Source organism: Cupressus sempervirens, chromosome 4 (assembly GCF_028749045.1).
Source record: "Cupressus sempervirens isolate cs-2001-9-10 chromosome 4, ASM2874904v1, whole genome shotgun sequence".
NCBI lineage: Eukaryota > Viridiplantae > Streptophyta > Pinopsida > Cupressales > Cupressaceae > Cupressus > Cupressus sempervirens.
This window is the reverse complement of record NC_143121.1, coordinates 598,116,979-598,142,092: the sequence shown is the minus strand read 5'-3', so window position 1 is coordinate 598,142,092 and position 25,114 is coordinate 598,116,979. Positions and strand designations below refer to the sequence as shown.

Sequence of the window (25,114 nt, the reverse complement as noted above, 5' to 3'; positions counted from 1 at the left end):
TTACTTTACATACAAATTAATGATTCTGTAACTATAAGTAATTTTTCCATTTTTCTTAGTTGACAATGTAAACTATGAAAAAGGATTGCAAAATTTAGCATATTTAAAAAATTCTAGTATTGTTAAGAGCAGAAGAAAAATTATAAACTATTATAACAAATTAAGTGTTATAGATAAATACCTTGGTTCTAGTTTCTGTTATGTGTATCCAATCTAGGAGGAGGTTTTTCTTGTCTAGCTGGCTATCACGAAAAAAATACAAAAGGATAGACAATAATTAATGGAATGTGGTACAAGGCTGAATTATCATAGAATGAAAGAATGTATTAAAAAAAACTAAAACTAAAAATATAAAAAAAACTAATATCATGACTATTCTTTGAGAATTTGGCAAGAACTTAGCTACCCTCGTAGCCCTTGTTTGCTACACCAACTAATTGCAAAAGACAAAATGAGGCACACTAATATCATTCACTCTTCTAAAATCTCTATATTGATTCCCGTCTTTCCTTTTGAGGTCAAAAGATATTTCTTTCTTTGATTCCCATCTTTCCTTTTGAGGTCAAAAGATATTTCTTTCTTTGATCTAATTTATCAAACTCTAAACTTTTGTGTACTCAGTGCATCTACTCCCATCTTTGTCTTGCAAGATAAAGCTCAAGCCTTCTCTTGGGAAATCATCAACCATGGATTCTCCAATACAAGTAAGTGGCATGTCTTATTTTCATGTCTAGTATAAAACTAAGATTCAATGAAATTTTTATGTGTATTTGTGTGACGTTATGTTTGTGAACTATATGGTTGTGTTGTCAAGACAATTACATTTGACAAGGTAACTTTGCATGATTTGAGTCTCTGGTCCATCATAGTAGTGGAAAGTATGAATTCATATCAATTTGGATTTCTACCAAACCCATACAAATCCAAGCCTCTATAACACCTTAGATCAAGTAAATACAACATGTACAAACCCTTGAAAACCCTGCAATACTTTAGTTACATTCTTAAATGTTGAGCTGACTATACAGGAAAGGAACCTACTTTTAGGATCTTGAAGCATAGCTATTCACAACAAGTTGCTGATAGAGATTACCTTCTAAAGTGAGGTAGCACCTATTATGAGACATGACTAGAGAAAGAGAAGGAGGTGGTTGAGCTCAACCAAGAGCTTAAGGTGATCATGGAATCTCTTTAGTGTACTTAGTTGGCTCTTTAAGAGTCACGGTCATGATTGGATGAGGTGACTATGGAGTTGGAGCATGTTCGGACCACACCAGCCCTAGATCTAGTTCAATTGCATATTGTGGTTGGTGGTGAGTTTGTTTCTATGGTTAGGAATGATGGATGTGATAATATGGTCGACACATTTGTCTAGCATATGGGTGTAGTAGGGACAAAGGAGGGGAGAGCATCAATAGAGATGAGTTCTCATGGTTATTTGATTCCTTCTACTGGAAGCGGATCTATTGCTTCATTTGATACAGCTGGTACCATTCGATAGTTGGCAGGGTCACATTTTCAAAGGGATCAGTTGTGGGCCACTGGGGAGTAGGTTGATGCTTTTACATATAATTTATACTAAACAAGGTCTTTCACAAAGTATCTTTTGGAGAGTTCAGATGTGCAGGAGGATTCATACAGAGTGTCTGAGGGTACTCTCATCTGAGGCTCTCATGCCATTCAGAGGTTGGTGGGAAAGATTGTAGAGACTCTATCCACTATGCTTCCCCACAAGGATTTCAAGGTTGGGTTTGCTGATGGGATTGCCCAAGATCCTACCCAACCAGTAGTTCAAATCAGAGATTGGAGCCACCTTTTGATTCATAGACTGGTATTGATGAGTGCTTGACAAAGATTGAGAGTTTTTATCAATATTACACTATGACGAGTGTTCATCACTTTTATTTTGACCCATAGGTAGAGGATTTGGTTTTGCATTGGTGTGTGTTAGCTCCAATTTCATACCATCTGCCATGGGATGGGTTAGCACCATCTTTTGTAGATGGGATTGATAGCTACAAATTAGACCTCTTACAATATCTACACACCTAGGACAGTTTGGTAGAGGTTGGAGTTGGTAGTGTTTCAGATACTTATGGTTGTTACTATCTCCACAGTGCAGTTGGGTGTGAGTACCAATTTGATGGGGACTCAAGTGTTGATAGATGTAATGCCCTGCTCGGGAACCCAAGAGAAATAAACCTAACATGTTACAATGTTTACTGAACTATTTTTTTTTTAAAGTTTAAACAACATCAAGATAACATTAATGCAGAAGCAACATGAACATACACATCGAATACACATAATCAATTACAGATATAGTTTCAATTCCTCAAGGGTTCCTTTACGTTGAGTCACATTTAATAATTTTAAATTAATTAGTTTAAGTTTCAAATACATTTTCTCATGATCATAAGAAATAACAGATACATAATCGCATAAGCAAAGCATAAGCATAACTAATACAATGAAAGTACATCCAATTAATAACATCCACTACACATGTGGCAGGGTATGTGAGAATAGATACACTGCATCAAAATACATGATAACATATATACATCAATGGAAAAGAAGTCTCTGAGATAAGAAATACGAATGATAAAGGTACATCTCCTGTAATGAACATCCAATAACTGGCAATGTGAGGGGAACCCAAATGGTAAGAAGACACTACCTCCCGGCCGCATGGTTACCTAGTCAGGCTTCCACTCCCACCATGCAAGGAAGATAATGAATGATCCACATATGGCTAATCAAACATAAAACATTCCTAGACAAGGAATTCCTAATAGCCACAACTATCTCAAAGGTAACACATGCTACTCAATAAGATAAAATAATCCAAAGAGAAAGAATACTCAATCTAGTACCAACACCACATAACCAAATGTCATACATGAACCAATTACAAAATGAATACCAAGATCATAACATAAAGCCAACGAAAGATATCCTCCTCAAGTCAAGAATCACATGTCAAAAGTACAACATCCATGAATCACCAATCCTCATCAATGAAAGTATATATCCACAATAAACACATCCAACAATAAGTACACCACCAGAGGTACACAAAATCTACAAAGGAGACTCATGCTACATACTAGGGAGTGTCATCACATGGCTGCTTGAGTTACCCTGGACTGGTCTCTTAATAGACCCTGGACCCTCAAGCGTTGAGTTACCCTGGACTGGTTACTCTGAACCCTGGACCTTCAACATGACACATGTGAAAACCAGAAAGCCCTCTCAAGAAGACAAGGCAATCATCTCATTTCCATCGTTAGTCTATACAAGCACTCAAGGCATGGTTGGGTCAAATATCTCTAACTTATCTTTTTTTTTTAGTGTGTTTCCCCCCAAACAATTTTTAATTACTAGATTATCACTTATTACATAACTTGAATTAGGTTACCCTGGCACTGACAACTTTGGGTCCCGGACCCCTATTGCAAGCCACTCCCAAAGTCATGTACCTAGACAACCTCTCCTAAGAACATAAAACATAGTTGTGTCCCATACCACAACACTCATAAAGATCAAACTCGGTTCCTTAATAGGCAACCTGATAATAAGATGGTTCTCCCATCTAAGTACACATAAATGCTCCATAAAGTAAACCTCATAAATATAATTTCCAATCTAAATCACAAGACATATCATGACATCCAGCCACATAAATGGTATAAAAGAAATCTGACAAAGCCTCTGGTGTACATCCTAGATTGGTCGACATCTAATCAACACCAAAATTCCAAAGCATAGACAGTATAAGCAAAACAATACAGTTCATAGTTTGGGTTTGTTTTGATAATACACAATAAAGTAAAAAGTAAAGTTTCAGTTTTGTGTTCAATGTATGCTTCAAGTGTAGAAGATTCTCGATTTATCCCACCTAATAACCCATTCATTTATTCGATTCAGATATATGAAATTACCCTAATTATTAAGGTCACTCTCGTAAAAGAATAATCTAAGGGTAGTAATAAAGAAAAAAACCATTAATGATTTTAAATAAAATTATTATAATTTTATTTAAAATTGATATTATTAATTTTTAACAACAATGATTAAATTTACAACCATGTTAACAACTTCCTTTGTTAATAAATCTTAATTAAATCATATTCATTTAATTATATATATATATATATATATATATATATATATATATATATATATATATATATATATATAACTTTATTAATAAATATTAAATAATAAAGAATTATTCAAATCTTATTAATAATTTTATTATTAATATTTAGCAATAATATCAAACTTTTTTTTTTTTAAATAACATTAATTTAGATAATTATTAAAAGTTAATATTTAAAACTATTAACAAATTTAATATTGAATTGAACGTATTTTTAAAAATTATTAAATTTAAATTTTAAGAACTATTTTATAATTTGGTAATTTTTATTTATTAAAAATTATGATATCCATTTCAAACAAACTCGACAATAAAATTATTTTTAATATATATTTAATAACCTTTACATTATTAGTCTGATAGGAAAACTAAGTTTGACCATTCAAATTTCTAATTCTAAATTTTCTTTTTATTTCAAACCTTTCCCCAAATTAATTTATGTTCTTAAAATCTATTGAAAATGGACAATGTTTATCTTTTAAATCTCAAGCCCAATTTCAAAATCCAATAGATTCTTATATTTGTTTGACTTCTTATTCAATCTTGTTCATATTAAAATACAATCCTCTAAAATATACTTAGTGAAGTACCCATCTAGGCCATGTATAGATATTTCTCAATCAAGAACAATTATTTGTATACCAGAAAAACAACACATGCAATAGACATAGGGCAGACAGAAGTTTGAAGAGCAAAAACTACTATACAATTAAGCCATGAGATCCTACCTAGATCTAATGCTAAACTCTGGTAGCTAGATAAAGATTCCTAATGCAAGCGAAATCCTTCAAGCTATGAAAAACTTCCCTTCTTTTCCAAACCCTTTGATTTTCTCTCCAAACATGTGTGTCCAATAATGACCCGAAAACCCTCTAATATAGAATCTAATTACCTTTTAGGGTTTCTATCACCACCACTTCTAAATTACAATTATTTAATTTAATTAACTCTTTCATGCACAATTAATTTTCTTTTTAATTAAGATATTATTTTATTATTCCTTTTATGCACATTAAGTGAATTATTAAATTACTTTATTTAATTTTTCACTTGACTTCGCTTTATTTAATTTATTAACTTTTTTTAAATCTCATGTGCACTTTAAAATATCTTTATTAAGTTCACATATTTTATCTTTTGGTTAATTTCCTATATTATAGTCTCATACACGCATCATGCGAACTTAAAACATTTTCATAATTTAATATCTTTTAACTTCTTAATTTATTTTTTTGAACGTTTAATTTGATAAATATTTATTAACTTAAATAACAATAATATTTAGCATTTACTTAAAAATAAACTCTAAATTTATTATTATTAAATTAAATAAATATCATCACGTTTTAAATTTATTCTTAAAACTTTTATCTTCGAATTTCATTATTTTTATTCAATTAATTTCTCAATTAATTAAATATGATTAAATATTAAAATGTCATAATAATTTTCCATTAAATTAAGTCATTAATTTAATGTTTTAATTAGACTTAATTAATAAAAATTCATCAAAGACTCATAAAACAACATACGCACAAAAGACTCATGGGTTTTAAAAAGGGTAGATAGTCTGTTAGGAGTCCTCCTTGCAGGACAAGTATTATAGGCTATGGCTAGGATTAGACCTGATCATTATCTTTCCATTCTCACCATTTGAGTATTCGTAATTGGGCATGCTCATCTTGGCAATTCAGGGAAGTCGATGCCCGATACCTGCATCTTACATAAAAGACAAGCATGTACATGTATATAATGTATATCTAAACTAAACAGGCAATGGCAGGGAGTGGTGCATCATGTAGATCCCGACTAGCAGGTGACTACGATTCCCTCCCTTAACCACATCAAACACGTCAGACAGAAAGATAAAATAAACACGCGCACCATACACATGCAAGTATGGGGTAAGTATAAAAATCACAAATCTAAGATCAAATGCTCAGTTATAATAATGCATCTCTATCAATACAAACATAATCATCATTAAAGACATCACGTTAACATTGTTACAAAAGAAGCCACATTTACTAATTAGGAATCATCAAGACATCATTATCAACATGTGAAATGAAACCAACTAAGCAATTATAACCGATATATTTGTAACTCAAGACATGAAATAATATCATAATATTATAAATCCAGTATCTTTAAAACTAATCAATGCATAAAATCAGCCTAAAAGAATTTGACAATGATAAAAGAAATGCGAACTAAGGGCAGGCACTACAATAGAGTTGGTATTTCAGTAGGGTTGAGTTTGTTAATGTATAGATTAGTAAAGAACTATTGATAACTTATGTTCATATTTAATATATATATGTATTCGTGTGTGTGTGTATATATATATATATAATTTTCTTTTCTTTTTTCTTTTCTTTTTTTATATAGAAAATATTTAATATATTCATACATATATATATATATAATCACAAATACATACAATGATAAAATAAGTTATTGATTCATGTCAAACTTTATATAATACAAAATCATATATATTAAAGTGGCAGTATGAAGTCGTCTATTGACTTAATCAAATAAACAAACTCTGATTAGTCATGTCGATAGACGTGACTCAAATACGAGTCATGACTATTGGTCGTGACTCTTATTTTTAAAAGAGACTATCGTATATATGAATGTATCCCACCTTGTTTCTGATATACAACAAACACATAATTAAATAAAGTCTTCAAGTAATTTCAGAGCAGAAGATACTCATTATTGACGTGCAAAATATATTATATTGCAGAGAGATTTTATACCAGTTTTAGTCCAATATTATCTTGAACAGTTATTCTGTATAATAAAAGTCTTTAGTCTGATACTTTAACATGGTATCAGAGCAGCTACGAACTCTTGGGACAAGAGATATTATAACAATAATATTGTCCCGATTGAAATTGTAGAATGATATTGGAAATCTTAGACCATGAGTTTTTATAAATTCATTGGCGACATTTTCCTACCGTGGGGAATTCTAAGTTACTTGACGAGACTTAAATATTAATTTAGAAGACTAAGCTGCTGCAAGAATTTACCTTATTCTTCTACTGGTTGCGATCTCTTGTGTTTTACCAAAAGTATTCCTTGAGACCTTCTTAAAACCTAAAGAGAGAGGTGTAAGTCTTCATGCACTCTTACGAAATTGTTAAAAAAAAAAAAAAGGAAGAAGCTTAGAATGCATGACATTGAGATTTTGGGGTGATGAAGATGATGCCATTGAAGAGGAAAATATATCAGAAAGATTAAATTTAGCTATAGAGAAAATCATTTATAGTTAAGTACATTCAAACTGGAGTAATACTAGTCCCTCTTCCCCTTCCATGATTCACAAATTTGGTGGAACTCTCTTGGCTGGGAATTTTAGGGATCCACGTGGTATCAAGTCCCAAAAACATGGAAGGCTAAGCCAACAAAACTATCCACAGAATTCAGAGGCAAACAATCAATTAAGCAGGATTAACAGTGGCTGGCCACAGTTCCGAATCAAAATATATGTCTGCAGAAGAAATTGAAACCATTGTACGAATGCAACTTGCTGCTATTCATAGCAATGATCCTTATGTAGATTATTATAATCAGGCTGTGCAAGCCAAGAAAGCTGTAAAATCTCGCGGGTAAAGTCAATTTGCACCTTCTTATCTACGTGATTTACTGTCATGCACAAAAGTTACTGCAGAGCCACATGCTTATCTTTAGGTAGATGCACTTGGGATAGTACCCTTTTCTTACTATTCGTAGACCTCGTCCACTACTAGAAGTGGACGCACCTTCCACACCTAATGTATCAGGTGATAACATAAGTGAGCCAAAGTTGAGTGAGAGGCCCCTTGAATAGGAGCCAATGCTGGCAGCCAGGATTGTTATAGAGGATGGATTGTGCCTCCTCCTTAATGTTGATGATATTGATAGACTTTTGCAATTATCTCCACCTCAAGATGGTGGAGCCCAAATTAAAAAGAAGTTGGCGACCATCCCTGAAGAATGGATTGATTCCAAAATCCCCCTACCCATGAGTCAAAAGATGTTAATGGGAGTTTGAGAATTTTGCACACATATTATGGTTATCCCCACTCTTATGGTACTAAATGGATCATCATAAATTACTGTGTCTATTAGCATTTAAATTTGAAATAAAGTACAAAAGGAATCACCAACACATCTTGGACCTTTAAATTTCTAGTACATTGGAATAAAGGTTATATTTGTATAACTGTCAGCATGTTTTCATTATCATGAAGGATTATAAAGTTATACATTTTTAAAATGTATTTTCATTATCACTACTATAAATATATTGTGTTGGCACAATACATTCATATGCTACGTGATGTGTGAGACCAACAAAACTAATTCTAGGAGGGGCTCCGGTGCAAGGACCCTTCCCAAAACTACACAAGATAGTGCATAATAAAGTTTTAAGGAAAGGACATTTATTCTATGACATATTCAAGAGGCATGCAAATTTGAAAAGATTTACAAACGCAGAAGTATTGGCTCGTTACGAAAGACAAACAAATGAAGTGGACGTCTCGAGAGGAGGAAATAATCACGATTAGACCAGTACTAGTTAAAGAAATACTCATGTAGGAAAGAAACGTTCGAAGAGTATTTTGAAAATTAAGTTCCTAGAAAACTCGTCCACTATGTCCTACAAGGTTTAGAAGGTAAATAAAGACTAATCAATAATGACATGTTGAGACCTTGTGGAGAAGGCATCATCGATAAATTTCTACCATCTGAGGATTCCTCAAGAAATTCATCTAAAATGTTCACATACGTGGAGTTAAAAATGACAATAAGGAATTTCAAATATAAGCTTTGCATTCGAGGAGTTGATGTATTTTTGCTCCCTCATTTGGTGGAACGACATTGATGTCTAAATGGTGTGCATATTGATAATGATTTTCTTTCTGAGAAATGGAGAAAGAAATGATGGTAAACAAGCATTATTTAATACATGGGCATGGGACACATTGTGAAAGCCATACCAATGTGGCTTGAGTTACAAGGAGATAGGTTGTGTGTCCATATATATGCAACATTGTTGGCATACTTATATGTTCAATAATATAAGAGTAGGAATCCAACATTGTAAGGGGGAATGATTACCAATGTTCTATTCCCATTTGAACCGTCCTTATATGGGAGCAGAAATGATGTACTCAAATTGTTTAAATTCTTACATGGAGGCATTTCTTGAATTGATGCATATTGACCTTCATTGGAGCAACTTATATTTGCAAATAAGTATTTATTATCCTCAGGTATTGCATGTATCTACTCATTGTAGTCTCTCTCTTATTTTGTATTTCTATAATTACTATAAAGAGCTATTTGCCTTGATTTTTTCTTGTCTCTGAGGATGTTCTTGCAAGAAAAGAAGATTGGTACATTAGACATACTACCAAATATTGTGCAGACTCAATCTTATGATAGTAGCTTCAAAGAAGCTATGATTTAGGATTCACGAATCATCTGATGATTAGGTTGGATAACATGAGTTTCTTGAAGTAGATATCATTGATGATTGAAATTATGAGAGGGAGTCTGATAGTTCATAAGAGGCAACCTTGGAGAAAGAGAGAGAGAGAGAGCAAAAAATAAAAAAATGCTTCAATCAAAATTTTGATAATATTGGTTCAGAAGGAGTAGACTTTGTTGATGGATTCAACACTAGTCAGAAACTATAATAGCTAAAAGACTATGATTCATGGGATAAAGTCTCATGTATGTAGGCTAGAAGGCTTTATGCTATCAGGATACCCATTGAACTAGGGAAGCATGACATGACTTGCTTCCAAGAGGATAGAAGGATGATAACAAATTCAGAGGAAGTTTGATACTTCATCAGAGAGAACCTTGAGCTAAGAGGTTAGAAAAGTTGATATCAAACTAAGAGGGAGAAACCTTATTCTCTAATATGTTTTATGGTGAATGTTGTGACACCACCACATGACAGTATTCATAGAGACTTTATGCAAACCTTTGATGTCATACATGTATGAGCATGTCCCCTATGTACATCATGAAGAAGTGACGACTTCTAAATGATTATCACTTGTATTAGGAGAAGTTGTTGTAAAGTGATGTCCTTATAATAACTTGTAGCATGATTCATTTTTGTGAAAGTGTTTCATGTAAGGGCTTTATCTTGTAAATCAACAACTAGGTAGTTGATATCATTAATTTGATTATCTACAAGTTGTTTGTATAGATATATTCTTGGTACTTGGTGTATATCTTGTCTGGATATTATGATAGGCCATTACCACACTAAGTATTCGGTGATCATCATTAAGTTGATGTTTTTGATAGGCCATTGCTCTTGAGAGATTGGTGAATATCATGAAATTGATATTTTGACAAGCCAACTCTCACATGTCACAATGTTTTTACATTGGATAAAAGAAGTCTTCTGATCAAAGACCTCTTATGTGTGTTTATCTTACTAATATAAGAGGGAGTGTTAATGTACAGATTAGTAAAGAGCTATTGATAACTTTTATATATATATATATATATATAATATATATATATATATATATATGTATGTGTGTATGTATGTATGTATGTACATATATACATACATATATACATGAATACATACACACATACATATATATATATATATATATATATATATATATATATAATCACAAATACATAAAATGATAAAATAAGTTATTGATTCATATCAAACTTTATGTAATACAAAATCATATATATTAAAGCAGTAGTATGAAGTCTTCTATCAACTTAATCAAATAAATAAACTCTAATTAGTCACGTCGATAGACGTGACTCAAATATGAGTCATGACTATTGGTCGTGACTCTTGTTTTCAAAAGAGAATGTCGTATATATGAATGTATCCCACCTTGTTTATGATATACAACAAACATAGAATTAAATAAAGTCTTCAAGTAATTTCAGAGCAGGAGATACTCATTATCGATGTGCAGAATATATTATATTGCAGAGAGTTTTTATAGCAGTTTCAGTCCAATATTATCTTGAACAGTTATTTTGTATAATAAAAGTCTTTAGTCTGATACTTTAATAGAGTTGTTGCCTTCATTAGCGCCTCGAGTCAGTTTTTAGATTATTCTAATGTTGATGTTCGTTATTTGGGTGTTGGTGCTATAGGAGTTGTTTGTACACAGCAGGGATAGTACATAGTTCTACCTTTCAAATCTAGGTGGATTGTAATGTTCATTTTGCTCTAGGATTTCTTGGGGACAAGCAACCTTAGGGAGGGAGGACTGCGATGTCCCCATTTTTAGTAGGTTCCTAGAGTTGGTCATGTTAGTTCACCATCGCGACCCTTGTGAGCTGACAGTGGGATTTGAGGGTCTCAATTGTGTGGTTATAGGCTTTCCAGCAACCTATGGTGTGTTTGGCTCTGTTTGAGGGACTTATTATTTATAGTAAGTCAATCTATTGGTTCCAATGAGCTCTATTGAGTTAGAGGAGTTGGAGGATACTCTCAGTTTTTATTTCGATTTGAGCTCCAACAATCTTGGAGGGAGCGTCTATTTATAGTAAGTCACCCAGTCAGGTTCATTCATCATCGGAATCACTTTGGTGTTGTTAGATTTTGATTCAGATGCTTCTTCAGTTGTTTTCGCAAAATAGGTCAATTATTATTATTATTCATCTAAATATGCTGAGGTTGCTATTTTTGTTGGTTGCCTTAGTATCATAGCTCGTTGGAATTAGGACAAAAAGTTTTAAATCATGGGAGGAAGAAACAATGGCCTCACATGTCAGAATTTTAAGTTATGGTGGAAAAGGTCATTTTCGGAGCCAAAAGCAATTAATAAATTAGTTTATATTTTAATGTTGCGTGTGGAAAGCTTCCTAAGTGAAGTTCATTTGGGAAAGTTTGTGTCATTTAGAGATCATAAATATGAGCCCATTTGATGAGTAAAACTTCCTATTGATTATTTTCTTTTGTTGCTTGCAAAGAGTTTCTTAGTAATTCACAGCGAAGGCATTGTGAATTAGTTCTGACTGTTATTACTGTACCTGGGAATTGCATTGTGGCTAGAGAACATGTGATTTAGAACACCATTATTGTCTAATGTTTAGCGTGGTTATAAGAAGAATGTAGTATGGCTAATGTCCTTGTATTTGGCAGTGATTTCAAACTTTGTGGAAGGCTGCAATCAATTATTGGAGGGTAGTGATCAATTTCAGAGCACTTGCAATTGTTCTGAGAGGCGGTCGGGTATCATTAGAGGCTGTCGTCCCTTTCCTAAGACAGCATTAGGCATCAATACAGGCCTGAAACCAACAATTAGAAACCTGCAATCATTAATTAGTTGCGTAGGAACTCAATTTGGGGACTGTGTTTCATGTGAGGAGCTAATATTTACTGTTGCAATCAGCGTTGAAGAATGTTAGAGTAATCACAGGTTTCACACTATGTAATTTTAAATGTCTATTGAGTTCATATAAATAACATTGCAATAGCATTTTGATTTCAGAACTGGTTGATCAGTGAATTGTTAAAATTTAGCATTGTCTTTTCTTTAGTATTATTTATATTCAAAAATTCAAAACAAGGAATGTCTCATTAACACTATAGCTCAAAGGGAGTTGGCATAGAGTGGGAATGTTTGCCAAGTGTTTGAAAAATTGCCAAGCTATTAATTCAGTAAAAGAAATTGGTGTTATAAAGTTATAGCCGACAAAGGGTTTTTACAGATTCAATGAAATTTTTATGTGTATTTTGTGCGAAGTTATGTTTGTGAAATGTATGACTGTGTTGCCAAGACAATTACATTTGACAAGGTAATTTTGCATGATTTGAGTCTCTGATCCATCATGGCAGTGGAAAGTATGAATTCATATCAATTTGGATTTCTACGAAACCCTTACAAATCCAAGCCTTTGTAACACCTTAGATCAAGTAAATACAGCATGTTCAAACCCTTGAAAACCCTCAAGAGCACTGATGCATTGCTCACAAACAAGGCCTAGACTCTAGTAGCCCTTCAAATTGACTATTCTAGTCGTAACGTCTGATCTTCACAAGGTGAATAACTTTTGGGATACATTGCCAACCGTTACCTCTGCCTCACTTGCATCAACCTATGAGGCATTCAGTAAGTATGGGGTATTTTGCCCAGGGGCTTAAAAAACAACTATGAGACATTGGCCTTGGGGGCTTAAATTGTTTTTAAATAGATTCTTCCACTAACTTTTGCTTGTGTTGTCAACTAGAGCAAATTGCTTGGTTGCAGTAGAATCAGCATAGCTTCTTTTAAATCTTAATATGATCATGTCGAATTTGGGATTGTTTATACCTTTTAATCATTTCATGAAAAAGGTTACGGACATCTTCTATATGATACATAAATACATCAAACAAATGTACTTGCATATGTTACTTTATAGACAGTTTCTTAGTCAATGCTTGGTTATTTGTTTTCCCTGCCTGGTTTTGATTTTTTGCACATATTTTTTGTTCAAAATTATTGCTTCCAATTTATCTGCCATTTTTCATGCTACGGGAATGATTAAAGCATGTTCTGTTTTCACTTAGATGCGATGATCTATTTCAGAGGCTGCAACATGTAATTGATCTATGAGAAGTTGAAGCAAAGATTTATATTGCCATTTTATGTGTTTGTATCTATGTTGAAAAATTGTTGCAGTAGTATTGTGTCTATTCTCTTCATTTTCAAGATCTGCAATTGTTATTGAAGCCGGCCAATCGGATTTCCAATTGTTATAGCTGATTGGAGTAGATCACGAGCCACAAATCAACAGGCGATTGATTTCCAGCTGCTGCTTGAAGAACAAACCAGATCACAATGTGTTGTAGCAGCTGGAAGGAAAAAATCTCAAATAAATATGGGCTGTAATGGTTCTAAGCTTGTAGAGGAATGCCATGAAATGTTGTAGTTGCAACTGTCCTATTAGAAATGTGATGAAAATGTGTAGGCATGGATAAGTCATCTGAACTATTTGATGGAAAACCTCAAAGTGCTACGGAGACATCTGAACTATTTGACAAAACACCTTAAAACAGTTTGATCTTATGAGTTGTAACGGTTGTAACTTAGAGGAATGTCATGAAAAGCAGTAGTTGCGATTGTCCTAGTAGAAATGTATACAAAATGTGGAGGTAGAGTAAGATATGCACAAAAATCTTTGGCATTTTTCATCATACCATCTAAATAGGAATTGGACTAGTAGATTGTCAAGCTGCAAAAATTGTTTTCTTTCCAAAAGAAAGTCAAGCCACAGTCTTGTTTAGATTACATGTCCTCTCTATGCAAAATTTGAATTCTGAATTTTAAGTTATATTAATGGAATTAACAATATATCAAAATTAACATGCTATGTCAGGATCAAAACATAAGGTGTACATTATGAGATGCAGAGTTTTATTTATATTTTTTCTTTTGCACGTTTGATATCAGTAATGTAAAATTATAGCATTTTTCCTAAAGGAATATTAATTAAATAACTGGAAGGATTCCATGGCATCCCATCAAACCACATTTCTTTTAAGTCATTTCACTGCCTTGTCATGCATCCACATTTTGGATGAATGTCTACTCGAGTGTTTCCAACTATAATAGCTAACACAAACCCACCCTTCTTTTATGCTTTATTGGATGTCCATTTCCTATTCCAAGGCATCCATTTTTGGATAGAAACAGAGAATGCTGACAAAATTTATTAAAAAAACCTTCTCAAAAGATCCAGATCCATTTTGTGCACACCTATGTTTTCAATTGATCAAATTGGTATTGATCCCAAATTGTGCAACCCAATCAGCCTCTGCGTTGTCTACTACATACTACATATTGGGTATAAACCTTTTTGGTAAAAACTTCTATGGCAGAAGACATTGTTAGATTCTTCTCTGAAATCTTCACATACTTCAAATCAAATTGGTGTAAACAAACTCTCATTTTCTTTTATAATGTATTTTTAATTAATTTTATATATATATATATATACACACACAAGTACACAGCTAAAGAATTCAAGAATTCATTTGATATTAATCTAATTTACTTAATCATAATCTAATTTTAATACAACTGTAATGCTATTTTGACAACTTCCCAAGATCTTTGATAGCTAAGATACTTAGACAATGAGCAAGCAAAGACACACAAAAAAATCTATTATATATTCATAACACTTCAGAATAATACAATATTTTTACTAGTACTAAGAATAATGCATAGGAGAAATTCCTTCAATGTTGCATTATGTAATTTAACATGATCATTATTGGGGGATTAAAAACAGATTTGCTGTAATGTTATTTCGACAACTTCCCAAGATCTTTGATAGCTAAGATTCTTAGACAATGAACAAGCAAAGACACACAAAAACGTCTATTATATATTCATAACACTTCAGAAAGATTCTTAGACAATGAACAAGCAAAGACACACAAAAACGTCTATTATATATTCATAACACTTCAGAATAATACAATATTTTTACTAGTACTAAGAATAATGCTTAGGAGAAATTCCTTCAATGTTGCATTATGTAATTTAACATGATTATTATTGGAGGATTAAAAACAGATCTGTGTCTAATTATGATAGTACACAAACATTTGAAAATAACTGACACGCCAAATCATAAATACCCTGCAACTTAAAAGATCTACATCATATCACAACCTTATATCAAGAAGTAATTAGATCCACCGAATGTTGGGCCAAATTGGACATATCTTGCAATGATATCATTAAATGTTGCACATTTATACTTCTGGGGATGTTCTTCATTTATAAGCTCTCCAGGAGCCTTAATTTCTGCCTTCCCTTCAAATGTAAAATTGAAAACTATGGACAATCGAGCCTCCCTTTGTTTCAACCCTCCATACACCACACGATGTTCTGCACTACGGTATCGAGAATTGCTCCACATCTAGAACAAAAGTGATTGAAAAAAGTTAAATATATATTTTAAAAATAAACTTTACCATACTAAAAACTTTTATACTTTCTCAATAGTTGAAAATAAAAATATTCTTTGAAAAAGACACATACCAGACATTTTATTACATGGAAAATGAAAATTTCAATAGAGTAGATATTCTTATACAAACAGAAAGAAAGGAGTCATTTTAGAATTTTTTTTTTTTTTTTCTTAAAGCGTAAAGCATGGAGTGACTTATCCATAAACAAGATAAAAACATTCTGTTTGGAACAGATTACATAAGGCAATCCATTATTTAGACACTAAAGTATTAATCTCTAGATAAATAAAGCAAGGAGTGACTTACACATAAATAACCTATAAAAGCTACACATGATTATAATCAAACAAACAAATCTTTGAATCAAAATAGACTTTATTTCCTTTTTTACCTGTAAACAATCAGCAAGGTTAATAACAAATGATTCTTTCAAAGGTTTAACATCAATCCAAATTCCCTCTTTTGTTCGAATTTGAAGACCACCAACATCATCCTGAAATAAAATTGTAAGAAAGCCAAGATCCGTATGACCTATACTGGTGTTAGCATTTTGAGGCTCTTCTTCACTCTTACTACCATGATAGAAGTTCATGCGAAGAAATCCTTCTATAAAATTTTTAAAAAGGTCCGAGTTATGATGCTTGGACACATCCAGCCCCAAACTAAGCATAATGAATCGTGTGATCCTCTGAGCAAGACTCATCATATTGAACTTATATGCATGAGCTATCTCTCTGCACAGTATAACAACAATTATAAATAATGATCCACTCAGAAAAAATGATATTAGAATAATAAAAATAATAAAAAACTTATTTCATTGTCATAATAATAAATTTCTTTAACTCTCTCATCTTGATTATGATCCGAATCAAAATGTTGGTATAAAAAAGTTTCTTACAAAATCAAATCCGAAAATATATACTGATAATAACAAACTTATGACATTGCAATGTTCTTTTTGCCCAGTGTAGCCAGTACTGAAAGGTGGTGAATGAGAATGCACATACCTGAAGTGGTGGTTTTTATGAGGCCACAGCTTGGGGTAGATCTGATCAATTGAATTGGGAAGAACACTATCACCAGGGAAATCCATACTCTCAGGCATCGAATTCTTCCCATCTGGTCCTAAAGTGGGTGGGTGATAACCAGTATTAACAAGTGTGGAATAAATTGCACTACTTTTCACCTCCTCTGGCAAAGAAAACATATCTCTGGAAGCACAATCCATCTTTTCAATAAGATCTTTATCAACTCCATGGTTTACTACATGGAAGAAACCAAATTCCTCACAAGCTTCTTTAATTTTTTTCAACTCATTACTTCCTTCCAGACTAGAAATATTTTCTTGATCTCCAAAGATAGAAAGATCAATGACTGGAAGCTCAAAAGCCATGATCACTGTTCTCTGATCTGAATACTGCGATTTTCACAGGGGAAGATGAATTTGCATGTCTAGCCGCTGGAGAGATATTATATAGAGAAAAAACTATTCATGTCTGCCTGTCTCCTCAATTATTTAATGTTTTTGGGTTCTAACTACTATACTCTTCTCTATTTAATTGTCAACTTGTATATTATTTACTTATTTCATTTTTTTTAACTAAAAGAAAGGTAAAAATTTTATTGAATACCAAAGAGAGCAGAACAACACAAGAAACAAAGAGAACTACAAAGCTTTATCCTGGTCCACAAGCTGAACTAGCATCTAAGATAAATCAAGGGGAAGCATCCTATGATCAATAATGGTCCAATCCGGTCCATGCTCAAAGGCCCATTTAACCAAACAATCAGCCACACCGTTCCACTCACGAGGGATATGCATAAAAGACATAGAATCCAGATAATTGCATAACTGAATGATCTGCTGAATGACCAAAGCCAAATGCCAATCCACATGCACAAGGTTCCAACTATTCAATAAATTCACAACACCTGCGAATCAGTCTCACATATAATTCTTTTCCAGCCATGTTGACAGCATTTTTGCACTGCAACCAGGATACCCAGGACTTCCATAAGGTTATTAGTATGGTGGCCCTTGTATATTCATTTTAGTGTTGACAACTGAACCAATTTTTTCAGAGAGGTGGTTTTAGTGCTTTTTTTCGGCTTGTAATTTTAATAATATATGATTTTTATGAAGGCAATTTATGAGATATTTTTATATAGGTATAAATTTGGCTTTAATATTGACTGTTGAGGGAATCGAATCTTCTGGATAGGTGACCTGCAAAGACTAAGTCAAATTGAAACAATTGAACATGGGAGGTTGGTAAATAATGCAATAATTAAATGCAATTGGCATCTTAATTTTTTATTATGAAGACAATTTATGAGATATTTTTATATAGGTATAAATTTGGCTTTAATATTGACTGTTGAGGGAATCGAATCTTCTGGATAGGTGACCTGCAAAGACTAAGTCAAATTGAAACAATTGAACATGGGAGGTTGGTAAATAATGCAATAATTAAATGAAATTGGCATCTTAATTTTTTATTTACATTAAATCAGTGTTAGAATAAAGCAAATTAGTGAGATATATTAAAAGTATTGTTTTAAATGTACTCTTTCAATGTGGGCTTTAAGAAGTCTGAGAAATTTAGGTGGATAAAATATGTTTTAATATTGTAAATTTCATTTTAACCTCTTGTCTACAACAGCAGGAGTCAGGCAGCTAATCAGAAAAAATTATTAAATTTAATTAGACATATTTAAGTAATGGTTGTGGGCCTTGGCCTTGTCTATACTATGCTGATGGGGTTATAATTCTTGTAAAAAGTTTTTATGGCCGATGTACTTTAGGACATTGATTTTCTGTAGTTAATGTATTCCAAGAAGACGCATTTGCATTCTGGCAAAAGATTCTCTGTGCCCTGTCACTGCTTCCACGTTTTGCAGAAATTGCATAGTGGAAAGAGAAATTTTGTTGACACCTTTACTTTAACTTAGCTGACCTCTATCAACTATTTCAACCTAAATCGTGGAATTCTAGATATAAATTTGTATCAGATAAAATTCTGATTAGCAAAGGGAAGATAAAGATAGAAGAATTTTTTTTTTAAGATTTCACTCTCGTTTGTTATAGGGCTGAAAATGATAAATATCAGCTCTCAAACTCTATTGGGTAGCCTTGTGAAATAAAAAAACAAATATTCTCAAATATGCATTTAATTCAATTCGAGAATAAGGCAAGCTACTATTGTTCACTACTATTGTTCATTTTCAGAAGACATACTGCATGGAGTATAACGAATTATTTACGTATTATTCTTGAAAGTAGTCAATAAATCTTTTGCTTATATGTTTGGTTCACAAGTAAAAAATATTCATCATAATCAAAGAATGCTTAAAAGAGGAAATGATAATATTATACAACATCGAAAAATCAATGGATGAAAGTAATAACCAATGTCATAAAGTGTCATATTTAATCTACATCCACTTTAAAGGAGTCTCTTTGAAAAACGATAAAGATTCAACAACATTGTCTCTCAAATAGAGTTAGATGGTTGTTGACACCAACTAAGGTCTTCAATTTTGGACAAGATTAAGAGATGAGAATGCTAACTCCCTCAATGTGTTAGGTGTCTATCAATTAAATCTCTCTCTCTCTCCACATATTCTTCTTTCAATCTCTTCCCTCTTTCTATCTCATTAATATGTATCTCTCTCTACCTACTTCATGTATCAATTCTCCTCTCTATCTTTATCTTCTATGTATTTAAATTAACTATAGTATTGGCAAGACATGCACATTACGTCTTTTTTTCATATTTAATAAATATGAGGTATTATTTTCTTGTAAACATTATTTTAAAATAATTAATAGCATCATTTAGGATTAGACTGATTTTCTCTTCATTATCTATTATGTATAGTTAAGATTTCTAAACTTAAATTACAAATAAGTCTTCAAATTGGTTGAGAACAAACAATATGCCCACCTTAGTTCAATAGCTATTTATTTAGTATTTATATTCTATTTCTTTTGAGATCTTATCCTTTAATTTAAAATATATATAATTAGAGTAGTTTCAAACTACACAAATATAATCATAAATAAATTAACAATAAAAAACATTAATAGACCATGTGTAAAATTTACGTACAAAGCTTTGACACATTTAGGACAGGTTCATGTAGTAAACAACAAAGTCATGAGATGTTGCATCAAAAATAATAATAAAATATCAAACTTCTTAATAATAAAATGTCATTATTGGGTAAGTGCACAAAGTTGTGGTGCCAAAAGGGGGGTATAAGTGGACACCTTTTTCCTGAAATCAGCAAATTCTGGACTTCAACAAGAATTTGAAGATAGTTACGCTCAAAATTTTAAGATATGACAAAAACAAAAGTCGTAGTCTTTTGAATCTAGTTTCTAAACTATTAATTTTTTTTCAAAATGGTTTAGTTTTAGGTCCTCAAAAAAGGGGGCTACAGAAAGTGGTACTATTTATTCCAAAAAAACATAACATAGTACAAAGTGTGGCCCCCCTAAAATTTTAACTTTTTTTTTGAAATTCTTTAATCGCTCCGGTCAAAAGTTACCTAACACTATGTAGTTTATCCCAAATTTTTCAAGTAATTTTATAATGTGTATTTTTTTTTTAATGAATTTTTTAATTAGACCCATCCCAAAAACATGAAATATCTATGTGCTCCCCCTAAAAATGATTGAAAACTAATCTAAAATCAAAACTTCTTTTTTTCAAAGTGTGTAGAATGGAGTCTAGTTTCTAAAAAACTAAGTTGTTACAAAATTTGATGAATGAGCTAAAATCTACAGCCCAATTAGTACATGGTGGTTTTTGACAAAAAATGAACATACATTCAAAAGAAATTATAGATGAAAGACTTAAAATAGTTCAAATTAAAAATAAATTATATGGTTAGATAGCTAACACAGAGACTTATAATGTTATGTAACTTGATCTTATCGATACCCAACCACTAGGAATCTTGAAGGGGAGCACACAAGAAAAATCAATCATTTTTTGTATGTTTTCTAGAAAACACGTCTCAGACCTGTTTATAAACTCCAAATTTTTGGCTTGGATCTCCAAGGCAAAACCAAGCCTTAGGCTTGGTTTTAATGCAAAGCTTTGAATAGCACGTGCGGCCTATAGCGCTCACGCGCTATTAAAATGCTATTAAATTTGAGGTAGTGTGCACGCGCTATAGTGCGTACGCACTATTAAGACCTAAATTGCAAACCAAAACCAAGAGAGAGCTAGGGGGGGTGGGGCGAGGTAATGGCTATTTGTGTGTGTGAGAGAGATAGAGAGAAAGTAGTGGATGGGAGAGGGGAGAGAGGAAGTGAGAAAGAGTAGGGGTGGCAGAGAGAGTATAGGATGGGAGATAGAGGAAATGTGAGAGAGTAGGGGTGGCCAAGAGAGTACAAGATGCAAGAGAGAGGAAGTGTGAGAGAGAGAGAGTAGAGGTGGCAAAGAGAGAGTACGGGATGGGAGAGAGAGATTGAAAGTAGGGGATGGGAGAGAGAAGAAGTGTGAGAGAGAGTACAAGTTGGGAGAGAGAGATTGAGAGTAGGGGATGGGGGAGAGAGAGAGTAGGTGGTGAGAGATGGAGTGGGAGAGGAAGAGCGAGAGAGAGGAGGATGGGAGTGCATGTGTGTGAAAGAGAGAGAGTAGGGAATGGGAGAGGGGGAAGATAGAGTAGCTTGAGAGAGAGTAGGGGATGGAAGAGAGAGTAGGCGATGGGAGAGGGAGTGGGGGGATGGAAATGTGTGTAAGAGAGAAAGAGAGAGAGTAGAGAGGGAGAGAGTGAGAGAGAGAGTGAGAGTAGGCAGTGGGAGAGGGAGAGCGAGTGAGAGAAAAAGTAGAGAATGGGAGAGGAGAGAGGGGGGATGGGTGTGTGTGAAAGAGAGAGAGTAGGGAATGAGAGAGGGGAGAGAGAGATAGAGAGAGTAGGGGATGGGATAGAAAGAGTAGGCAATGGCAGAGGGAGTGGGAGAGGGAGAGAGAGGGTGGATGGAAGAGAAAGAGATTAGGCAATGGCAGAGGGAGTGGGAGAGGGAGAGAGAGGGGGGATGGAAATGTGTGTAAGAGAGAAAGTAGGGGATGGGAGAGAGTGTGAGAGTGTGAGAGAGAGTAGGGGTGGCAAAGAGAGAGAGTGAGAGTAGGGGATGGGAGACAGAGGGAGAGAGTGAGAGAGAGAGAGATAGTAGGTGATGGGAGAGGGAGTGGGAGGGAGAGAGAGAGGGGGGGAATGGAAGTGTGTAAGAGAGATAGAGTTGGGGATGGGAGAGAGTAGGCAATGGGAGAGGGAGTGTGTGAGAGAGAGAGGGGGGGGAATGGGAATGTGTATAAGAGAGATAGAGTAGGGGATGGGAGAGAGTGTGAGAGTTTGAGAGAGAGTAGGGGGTGGTAGAGAGAGCTTGCATAGGATGGGGGTGAGAGAGAGAGAGAGAGAGAGAGAGAGAGAGAGAGAGAGAGAGAGAGAGAGAGTAGGGGATGGGAGAGAGTGTGAGAGAGAGTAGGGGATGGAAGAGAGAGAGTGAGAGTAGGGGATGGGAGAGAGAAAGTAAAGAGGGAAAGAGAGTACTTGAGAGAGAGAGAGAGAGATAGTAGGTGGTGCAAGAGGGAGTGGGAGAGGGAGAGAGAGGGGGGATGGGAGTGTGTGACAAATCTAGAGAGTAGGGGATGGGAGAGGAGAGAGAGAGGGGGGGATGGGAGTGTGTGTCTATGAAAGAGAGAGAGTAGGGGATGGGAGAGGGGAGAGAGAGAGTAGGGGATGGGGGAGAGAAAGTAGGCAGTGGGAGAGGGAGAGAGAGAGGGGGGGGGAAATGGGAATGTGTGTAAGAGAGACAGAGTAGGGGATGGGAGAGAGTGTGAGAGTGTGAGAGAGAGTAGGTGGTGGCAGAGAGAGCTCGTACGGGATGGGAGAGAGAGAGTGAGATTAGGGGATGGGAGTGTGAGAGAGAGTAGGGGATGGGAGAGAGAGGAAGAGAGTAAGGGATGGGATGGGAGAGAGAGAGAGAGAGTAGAGAGGGAGAGAGAGAACTTGAGAGAGAGAGATCTAGTAGGCAGTAGGAGAGGGAGAAGGAGAGAGATAGGGGGGATGGGAGTGTGTGTGATAGATGTAGAGAGTAGGGGATGGGAGAGAAGAGAGTGGGGGGATAAGAGTGTGTGTGTCTGTGAAAGAGAGAGAGTAGGGGATGGGAGAGAGTGTGAGAGTGTGAGAGAGAGTAGGGGGTGGCAGAGAGAGAGTACGGGATGGGAGAGACGGAGTGAAAGGATGGGAGAGATAGAGTGAAAAGATGGGAGAGAATGAGAGAGAGAGAGTAGGGGGCGGCGGCAGAGAGAGTACGGGATGGGAGAGACAGAGTGAAAGGATGGGAGAGAGTGTGAGAGAGAGTAGGGGATGGGAGAGAGTGTGAGAGAGAGTTGGGAATGGAAGAGAGAGAGTAAGAGTAGGGGATGGGAGAGAGAGAGTAGAGAGGGAGAGAGAGAGATAGTAGGTGACCTGGGAGAGGGAGTGGGAGAGGAGGAGAGAGAGGGATGGGAGTGCGTGTGACAAATCTAGAGAGTAGGGGATGGGAGTGTGAGTGTGTGTGTGTGTGTGTGTGTGTGTGTGTGTGTGTGTGTGTGTGTGTGTGAAAGAGAGAGAGTAGGGGATAGGAGAGAGTGTGAGAGTGTGAGAGAGAGTAGGGGGTGGCAAAGAGAGAGTACGAGGTGGGAAAGACAAAGTGAAAGGATGGGAAAGAGTGTGAGAGAGAGTAGGAGGTGGCAGAGAGAGAGAGTACAAGATGAGAGAGATAGAGTGAAAGGATGAGAGAGAGTTTCAGAGAGAGTAGGGGATGGGAGAGAGTGTGAGAGAGAGTTGGGGATTGGAGAGAGAGAGAGAGTAAGAGTAGGGGATGGGAGAGAGAGAGAGAGAGTAGAGAGGGAGAGAGAGAACTTGAGAGAGAGAGAGAGAGATAGTAGGTGGTGGGAGAGGGAGTGGGAGAGGAGAAGAGAGAGGGATGGGAGTGCGTGTGAGGGATCTAGAGAGTAAGGGATGGGAGAGGGGAGAGAGAGAGGGGGATGGGAGTGTGTATTTGCAAAAGAGAGAGTTTAGGGGATGGGAGAGGGGAGAGAGAGAGTAGCCCAAGAGAAAGAGAGAGAGAGTAGCGGGTGGGAGAGAGGGGCGGATGGGAGTGTGTGTAAGAGAGAGTAGGGGATGGGAGAGAGTGTGAGAGAGAGTAGGAGGTGGCAAAGAGAGAGAATGGGATGGGGGAGAGAGAGAGAGTGAGAGTAGGGGATGGGAGAGAGTGTGAGAGAGAGAGTAGGGGATGGGAGAGAGTGTGAGAGAGTAGGGAGAGGGAGATAGAGAGAGGGGGATAGGAGTGCATGTGACAAATCTAGAGAGTAGGGGATGGGAGAGAAGAGAGAGAGGGGATGGGAGTGTGTGTGTGTGTGTGTGTGTGTGTGTGTGTGTGTGAAAGAGAGAGAGTAGGGGATGGGAGAGAGTGTGAGAGTGTGAGAGAGAGTAGGGGGTGGCAAAGAGAGAGTATGAGATGGGAGAGATAGAGTGAAAGGATGGGAAAGAGTGTGAGAGAGAGTAGGAGGTGGCAGAGAGAGAGAGAGTACGAGATGAGAGAGATAGAGTGAAAGGATGAGAGAGAGTGTGAGAGAGAGTTGGGGATGGGAGAGAGTGTGAGAGAGAGTTGGGGATTGGAGAGAGAGAGAGTAAGAGTAGGGGATGGGAGAGAGAGAGTAGAGAGGGAGAGAGAGAGAGAGAGAGAGAGATAGTAGGTGGTGGGAGAGGGGAGAGAGAGAGAGAGCAGCCCAAGAGAGAGAGAGAGTAGCGGATGGGAGAGAGGGGCGGATGGGTGTGTGTGTAAGAGAGAGTAGGGGATGGGAGAGAGTGTGAGAGAGTAGGAGGTGGCAAAGAGAGAGAATGGGATGGGAGAGAGAGAGAGTGAGAGTAGGGGATGGGAGAGAGTGTGTGAGAGAGAGTAGGGGATG

The 25,114-nt window shown here is 35.3% G+C and overlaps 1 protein-coding gene across 1 annotated transcript; it reads right to left on the bottom strand.

The window, feature by feature from the left end:
- Positions 1-15,838: 15,838 nt before the first annotated feature.
- On the bottom strand, positions 15,839-17,535 carry LOC149562634 (C4-beta,C20-epoxidase-like). The gene is made up of 3 exons (XM_089823902.1): positions 17,150-17,535; positions 16,531-16,873; positions 15,839-16,087 (listed from the first exon to the last, which is right to left on the bottom strand). The coding sequence occupies exons 1-3, from the start codon at positions 17,533-17,535 to the stop codon at positions 15,839-15,841; spliced, it is 978 nt and encodes a 325-aa protein (XP_089680028.1).
- Between the last annotated feature and the right edge of the window lie 7,579 nt (positions 17,536-25,114).